This window comes from Trypanosoma equiperdum (genome assembly GCF_001457755.1).
Source record: "Trypanosoma equiperdum strain OVI genome assembly, contig: ctg_1554, whole genome shotgun sequence".
In the NCBI taxonomy this organism is placed as follows: domain Eukaryota; phylum Euglenozoa; class Kinetoplastea; order Trypanosomatida; family Trypanosomatidae; genus Trypanosoma; species Trypanosoma equiperdum.
The window spans coordinates 35,000-43,257 of record NW_027123565.1 but is presented as its reverse complement, the minus strand read 5'-3'; the positions used below and the strand labels follow the sequence as shown (position 1 = coordinate 43,257).

General features: G+C 42.5%; 3 protein-coding genes across 3 annotated transcripts in view; all 3 read left to right on the top strand.

Moving 5' to 3' along the window:
• Positions 1-2,317: 2,317 nt before the first annotated feature.
• On the top strand, positions 2,318-3,439 carry TEOVI_000546300 (protein kinase, putative; the record flags this gene model as incomplete). Its single annotated transcript, XM_067222084.1, has 1 exon — positions 2,318-3,439. The coding sequence occupies one exon, from the start codon at positions 2,318-2,320 to the stop codon at positions 3,437-3,439; it is 1,122 nt and encodes a 373-aa protein (XP_067078185.1).
• A 1,206-nt stretch (positions 3,440-4,645) lies between these two features.
• TEOVI_000546200 (uncharacterized protein) lies at positions 4,646-5,569 on the top strand (the record flags this gene model as incomplete). The annotated part of the gene is made up of 1 exon (XM_067222083.1): positions 4,646-5,569. One exon carries the CDS (start codon positions 4,646-4,648, stop codon positions 5,567-5,569), a length of 924 nt encoding a protein of 307 aa, XP_067078184.1.
• A 581-nt stretch (positions 5,570-6,150) lies between these two features.
• TEOVI_000546100 (Long-chain-fatty-acid--CoA ligase 5 (Long-chain acyl-CoA synthetase 5) (LACS 5), putative) overlaps positions 6,151-8,258 on the top strand; it is a gene marked incomplete at both ends in the record, with an annotated part of 2,424 nt that continues 316 nt past the window's right edge. Inside the window, one exon of the mRNA XM_067222082.1 lies at positions 6,151-8,258. Within this exon, the coding sequence (XP_067078183.1) occupies positions 6,151-8,258 (2,108 nt within the window).

The window sequence follows — 8,258 nt, the reverse complement described above, 5'->3', positions numbered from 1 at the left end:
TGTGTGTGTGTGTAGGCTTATGTGTGTATATATGCGTGTATATACTCATACGTGTTATTGATAATGATTTTCCTCTTTTAGTTGTTGCTTTCGCTTAGTGCTGGGTTGGTGGTCAAGGTATTTAACCGTCCGCTCTCGCAGATATTTTTGTTTTTATTTTCAAAGCTGCTATGATGTTATTTTTTTTTTTTACCATGTATATATGTATATTTATATCTTCTGTGTTTCTTGCGTCTAAAGCACTCTTTCTCAAACGATATTTTTATTCCCTGCGCGCATCGTCATTGGTATAATGCTTTCCTTCATTTAGCCTCGGATACTATTGTTTATGAGCACGTGGCAGTATCTTTTTTTTTTTTTACAAAAAGAAAAAGAAAAAGAGAAAGCAAAGAGATGGTTGGAAGAGAAGGGGAGTAAAAGGGTGTAGAGAGAGAGAAAGAGAGAAATGGACCGAGACTATTAGTTATAATCAGATGGAGAATTTATTTCATCCTTTTTTTTCTCATTTTTGTACCCCTTCCTGAATGTTATCTTCTAGTCAATGTTTTTTTTATACAAATATATATATATATATATGTATTTATATACGCTTATTTTTACTTTATTTTTCTTTTTGCTAGAATCTTTATTATTATTATTTGTGATTTTATGATGTGTGTCGTTTTTCTTCTTCTTTTCTTTTTGCATTTCAGTCGCTATCTTTTCCACGCGGTGGTGTTTGTACATTTTTGTCTGGTGATGCTAAAATACTGAGAATATTTTGTACAACTCGTCGCCACTCAAAGCTTCATCATGTGTATTGCAATTATTATTTATGCTTTGTCACGCTCTTTTATTATTATTATTCCCACACTATATTAATAAAGAAAAACGATTATTTGTTTCTTTTTTTTAAAAAAAAGCGGAAAAAAAGACAGTTTTTGCGTGCGTTTCCCTTTTTTTTTTGTTGTTGTTGCTTTGTCATATCATTTTTTTTGACTACCCTCATTTTTTTTATTTCTTCTGTTGTATGAGTGAGACAGAGGAGGGTAGTTGTTGCTCTTTTTTGTTTTTTTTCGTTTTCCCTTTCACGTGTTGTTATACCTTTCAAGTCCTTTTTTCTTTTTTTTTTTTAAAGGATAATAAAGGATTTGAGATGATGCTATTTGTATATATTTTCGTATTTGTCTTCTGTTTTTTTTTCTTTTCAGTTGCTTCAGGGAAGTTCCCCGGATGTGACTGCTGGATTTTCGTCGTAGTCTTTATTATTCCTTTTCCTTTTTCCTCATTTCCATCCTTCTGTCTCGCAGCATCGGTGATTTAAAAAAAAAAAGAAATAGCAACCGATAAGTTATGGTGTGAGGGAGATTAGTTAGTGATGGAATGGGGACGGGATGTGTTGGAGAAGTGATAATAATAAAAGAAAGAGATTAAATTTAATAAATACAAAAAAAAAAGCGACGGTGCAAGTGTATTCATGTAAAAGTAATCCGTATCGCTGTTGGAGACAATATTCTCACCTTTTTTGTCTCCCTTCTTTTTTTTTAAAAAAAAACAATATGCTTTAACCATATTCCCACTAAATCAATGACTAACTGACTACCTGTTTGTTTCCTCCTCATTTTTGCTATACGCATGTTTCCCTTCTTTTCTTTTCTCTTTTCCTTTCCTTTTTGTTTTGATTTATTCTCTACTCACCATTCAGGTTCTTTGCATATAGATGTTCATATAAGGAATCTGATATGTGGTCAGGTAATTTTGACTAATGGTAGTAACATCCACATTTTATGGACTCTTTCTTAATTATTTTTTTCTTTAAATAGTTTAACTACTCTGCGAGTGGACATTGCGAGAATTATTGAACCCTTGGCTAATAGATATATATTATATGTATAAATAATATATATATATATATAATATATATTCATGTAATTTGTTTCGCCTGTGTGTTGCACTGGTACAGACCACCATAACTGATGTTACTACTAATGACAGTATTATTGTTGTCTCTACCTGCCACCTTTTTTTCTTTCTTTTTTTTTAAATACATTTTTTTTTTCCTGCACAGTCTTTTGACTCACGCGGATACGTGGTGAGGCATACAAGAGGAAGTTTTTTTTTTTTAAAAAAAGGGAGGAGGAAACTTGGAAGACGAAGGAAGGAGCTAAGAGTAGGCGAGGGAAGTAGAATTTGAGGCGTGTACGTATATTTGTGTGTGACAATAATAACATCGATATAAAAGGAAAACGAGTTGGAAACGGTTACGAGTAGGTTGACAGGAACAGGCGGAGGTCAAGTGATTAAGCTGTGTTTTTTTTTTTTTACACGCAACATAATAATGAACAGTAATGCTCCGCTTATCTTTGATGTGCCTCCTGTGTTTAAGGTGGAGTCCATAATTGGGCAAGGCTCATACGGTGTGGTTTGCAAGGCGTTGTATGGAATTGATCAAATTGCCATCAAGAAAATACCGAACTACACGAAAAGTGACGAGACCGCGCGGCGTGTGTTACGTGAAATAGAAATTTTACAGAACTTACAGTTCTGCGAGCAGGTCGTAGAGTGCCGACTTCTTTTTCGGCCGACTAGTCGTGAAAAGGATGTGTATGTCGTAATGAACTTTCTTCCTTCTGACCTCTCCTCCGTTATCAAGAACAAATCCGTCCCGCTCAATGAGAAAATTATCTGCTACATTACATGTCAACTTTTACTAGCTCTTCGTGCCATGCACCGCTGTAATGTACTTCACCGTGACTTGTCTCCACGTAACATCCTCGTCAATCACGATTCGCAGGTATTTGTGTGTGATTTCGGTCTCAGTCGTTTCTTTGATCCCGACGAGCAATTGTCATTTGGTGTTGTAACGCAGTGGTATCGGGCGCCAGAGATTATTTTGGATGCCGAGTACGACGCTGCCAATGATATTTGGGGCGTTGGCGTTATCGTGTGTGAGTTGGTGCTCAGACGTCATCTTTTCCCTGGAAAGTGGAACGACTCTGCGGATCAACTTAATCACATCTTCCACCTTGTTGGCACCCCGCCAGCATCTGTGTTTGAGCAGGGGCAACCGTTTGCTAGGGCTTCTGCGAATGCAAGAAAATATGCTCTTTCTGTTGTGGAGAAGAAACCGTGCTCTCCGATGTTGCAGGAGTTGCTGAGAAGTTCACCACTTTTTCAGAGCAATGAGGTGGAGTCGCATTCGGTGATTGACCTTGCCGTAAAGCTTCTTTCATTTAACCCACGTGACAGACCGACAGCTGATGATGCGTTGCGTCACCCATGGTTTGATCAGTTTCGCTCCTTCATTGGTGAAATGATTGAGACTCAGGACGGTCACGGTGTGGGGACTATGCAACTTTCAGCCTGTGGTACACTTCCTGTGGAGGATGTGGTGAAGAGGATCGAGGAACTCGTTCCAATTTTCTCACAAGACCTACTAGTTAGCGATGATGAGGATTGAGAAGTGTATTGTGGGTCTTTCGGTACTATTACTTTTATTATTTTTATTATTATCATCAATTATTTTTAATGTTTTATTATTCTCGTTTTCCCCCTTTGCTTTGTTTTACTTTACTCTGCTTTGTTCTGTTCTGTTCTGTTTTATTTTTATTTTTCTTTTTTATCTTTATCTCTGTGTCTGTGCATTTCTTTCTTCTCCATTGTCACGAGAGAACACATGGATATCGGTCGTTATTTAATAACGCATGTAAAGGGAAGAGATCGCCCCATTTCCCCGAGTTTTATACCCTTTACTGCATGTTTGTTTTCCGTTTTCCCACACCTCTGAGCGTACCGCCACACGTTCAATTTTTTTCTTTCTTCTCTTCCTCCATCTGAGAAGCCTCCTTATTTTTTTGTTTCTTAAAGAAACCACCACCGAAAGTAAGACACAAGAAACAGGAGAGGGAGGAGTGAACAGTAGTTGGCATTTCATGCAAATAAACAAAACAAGGCTTTTCTTTTCTTTTCTTCTTTTCCTTTTCCTTCAATTTAAAGATAAACAAAAAGCAAAAGATGAGTTTTTTTTTCCTTAAAAAGAAAAAAGAAAAACAACAACAGCTGTACTGAAAAGCAACCTCATTGGTGTCAGCATTCGCAAGCAGCAGTAATGAGGCTTAACGTGCACACCAGTGGTGATGGCGGAGGTTTTCATTGGATGTTCCATCCTCTTCTGTTTTGTTTTGTTTTCCGTCTCTGGACTAAAGGAGACTCGATTAAAATTCTTCCTGTCTGTCTTTCTGTCTCTCCCTCTTTTTTTATTATGACATTAAACCACACCGTCAGTACATTTTTGCTTTGTTTTTCCATTCGATGTCTCGTGTCGTTCTGGTCAGCGATTACTTACTTTCTTTCGGATTTTATCTCTTTGTCTCTCCCTTTGTGTGTCTTTGTGTGTGTGCTTCACGACATTTCCGTATTATTATGCAATTTATTCTATTTAGGGCGCCTGCACTACGCGCACTCCAAACAAAGCAAGTGGGAGGGTAAAGGTGGTGAGGAGGGGTGGTGGTGAAGGGGAAGGAGAAAAGAAAAAGAAAAGAAAAGAGCAGACATAATAGCGAAAGCAAAAACAGTAACAGCAAATAACGATCCATTGTAGGGTTGCTGCAATCTGCGTACAAGTTATATTAGCGTTCAAGCATAGACTGGCAACGTCAGGATCACGATGCGATGTAGTTGCGCTTTTCTTGATAAGTCCGTGTTTGCGGCGAAGCGGCGTGTAATTGTGCCTATCCACCCGACACCGAACTTTCCTGCACATTTCATCAAATCAGCCTTCACAACAGACCCGTTGAAGGAAAAGCAGAAGGCGCGTTTTTCCTCCGGTGGTGAGGCCATGCGTGAGGTTCAGGATATTCCCAAGAACCTCGAGGGTGAGCGATCAAGGCGGGACCTGGCCAGTCGCGGCGACACCGAGTTCCAAGCTCTTGTGGAATTCATAGAAGGTGCCTCATACGATCAACTTATCTCGGGGCGACGGTTTAAAAAGGTATATGACGTTTTATCGGAAAATGATGACATGTTCATTTGGTTGTGTCACACGGCAATGTCTGTCCTGAACCCAGGCGACATGCGGTCTCGCTTGATATATAACCATCTGCGCATACTGGCAGAATCTGTCGCAAGTGGTGAGATGACTCAACGGACGGCGTTTCGCTTCTTTGAATCGGCAGTGCGCAGCCCAGCTTACCGTGAAATCGCAAAGCGGCAGCTCGAAGGTGGAGCGGCAACGCGACTCGCTGGCATTTCTGCAGCAGCAGACGTGATGCGACGAATGGGTCTTACACGGCGGCCTATGTCATCATACTTTGAGTTGTATCAGCGGATTGTGGAGCGCTCCGAAGCCATGACACCGTGGGGATTTCCTCCATTGTTTCAATTTGAGGAGCGACTGTCGCTGGAGCCGCGGTTAAAGTTTTTCTCCCGTGCATCGCAACAATCACTTGAGCGGCGGCGGCGGGGGCATGTGATGACACCACACACAGCACTTCACGGGCGACGCATATTCTGGATTCCACCCACGTGGAATCGTGCCGGCCGGTTCCTTGGCCCCCATGTGACACTTTACCCGGGAATGACTCCAGATTGAAGGTCTTGTATTTGTATTTTCGCAGTGGTGTAGTGGTGGATGTTGTAGGGATGAGAGAGGTGATGCAGGGAAGTGAAACAAAGGCCAATCTGCGTTATTGTTGCGCCTTACTCTCACCTGTGAATACTGTTCGGGTTGTTTTTGTTTTGTGAAGCAACACCTTTCAGCACCTATTATTTACCTCCGACCCATTTGGTGGAACCGGCAGCGGAATGTAACGGCACATTACATTTTTTTGTTTTTGCGCAATCGCAAAGGACTTTCTTGTATCTTTCACTGCTTTTCTTTTTTTGGACCCGACTCTTCTTCTCCCTTACACTCTTTACGATATCTTTTTTTTTTCGTTTTTCTGGTTTCCGTTCTGTAAATAACCTTCAAATTGACTTTTCGCTAATATTGTGCCTTTCAGCTGAGGAAAACCACCGAAAGAAAGGGGAAGGGAGGACACGTCAAGAAGAGAAGAATAGAAGGTAAAGGCTCGTAAAAACAAAGTTGCAAATAATAAATAGCGTGTGACGTAGGCAAGCCGCAGAGTAATCATCGGCGAGTCGCAATCGCACGTTGTTTAAAGAACAAAAAAAATGGGTGGCTGCGTTGCATCCCTTATTGAGAGCAGAAACACAAAATCTCTTGTCGATAACGATGACATTCTGCAATACAACAAACTGCCATGCCAAATCCGTGTAGTTGCGGGAACAGAACGGGAGGATGCATCACCGGTCTACCGTAAGTTTGACGTTACTGATGAGGATTTCGAAAAGATGTCACATGATGCGTACCATGGGGAGCCACTAATACAACTAATCCGTGAGATTTGTGGGCTACGGGGGGAGAAGGTTGCAATGGCCTACCGCAATATGCAGCGGGTAGAGAGAAATGTGGTGAAGGATGCGAGCGGCAAGTCAAAAACGATGGATATGTATGTTTTCTCACCGGGGCGCCGAAATATAAGCTATAAGCAGCTTTGGGAAACCGTCGAAAATTTTTCTAAAGGTCTCTGTGAAATTGGGCTTCAGGAGCGACAATGCCTTGCTCTGTTTGAAGAGACGCGTTGGGAGTGGTATGCGTCGTTGCTTTCCGCCTGGTGCCACAACATGATTGTGGCAACAGTGTACGCCAATCTGGGTGAGGATGCACTCCGTTACGCGTTAAGGGAAGCTCAATGCGGCTGCATCATCTGTAACGGGAAGAATGTCCCCGTACTCCTTGACAAAGTGAAGTTGAAAGAAATGGGAAATCCAGTGGTTATTTACTTGGATGATTTACCCACTAACGTAGATATTATGGACCTAAGGGTGTACAAATGGTCTACCGTGGTGGAGATGGGTGCGAAGAGCGAAAAGGCTCAGTTAAACATCCCAACTTGTGAAAATTGTGATGATACCGCTCTTATCATGTACACAAGCGGCACTACGGGGGATCCAAAGGGTGTAGTGCACACACACGGAAGCCTTGCTAGTGGCGTCTATGCGCTCAGCATTCGACTGTCCGAAGTATTTGGTGACCCACGAGATGACGAAACGTACTGCTCGTACCTTCCTTTGGCCCACATTATGGAACTGGCTGTGCTGTCAATCCTTATGCTCAGGGGATGCCTCATTGGTTTCGGTTCTCCTCGAACAATTACCAACACTTTTTCTAAACCACACGGTGATTTGGTCGAATATCGACCGTTTGTTCTCTCTGCTGTCCCGCGTGTGTTCGATACCATTAAAAAAAATGTTGAGGCAATGCTACCCAGTCCCGGGTCAATAAAGCGTACAGTCTTTGAAAGGGGATATCAGGCCCGTCTCAAGGCTCTGAGGGATGGGAAGGAGACTCCCTACCTCAATGAAAAAGTTTTCAATAAGGTCCGTCAGGCAACAGGTGGGAATGTGCGGCTTTACTTTTCTGGTGGGGCGCCACTGTCTCCAGCTACTCAGGAGTTCATCAACGTGGTACTGGGGACTGTTATTCAGGGTTGGGGCCTAACGGAGACTGTGTGTTGTGGAGGGACTCAGTTCCCAGGCAGCCTCGAGTCCGAAAGTATTGGTCGGATGATCGACACTGTGGAGTTGCGCCTTCTCGACACTCCCGAATATCGGCATACGGATAAACCAGAACCTCGTGGAGAAATTTTGTTGCGCGGGCCATTCCTCTTTAAAGAGTATTACAAACAGAAGGCCCTGACGGAGGAGGTTATTGATTCCGAGGGATGGTTCCACACGGGTGATGTTGGCTGCGTTTCGAAAAACGGTACCTTGCGCATCATTGGTCGCGTGAAGGCCCTTGTAAAGAATTCCAACGGCGAGTATTTGGCTTTGGAGTCCTTGGAGGCCACTTACGGGCAAAACAAGTTGTGCACACCAAACGGCGTGTGTGTGCTCGTTCATCCACAGCGCAGTTATATAGCTGCACTGGCCCTCACAACAGAGCAACTTATCATGCCCTTCGCAAAGGAGCATAAAATCCGCGGAACATATCCCGAGATACTCGAAAATGTTGAACTCCGCAAGAAGGTGTGTGAATCATTTCAAGAAACTGGAAGGGCCGCTGGAAAGAAAAGCTTCGAAATTGTGCGGGACGTGCGCCTACTGAGTGATGAATGGACCCCAGAAAATGGGGTTCTAACAGCGGCCGCCAAGTTGAAGAGGCGAATCATTGATGAACGTTACAAAGAACTGATCGAAGAGATATTCCGCAATGATGT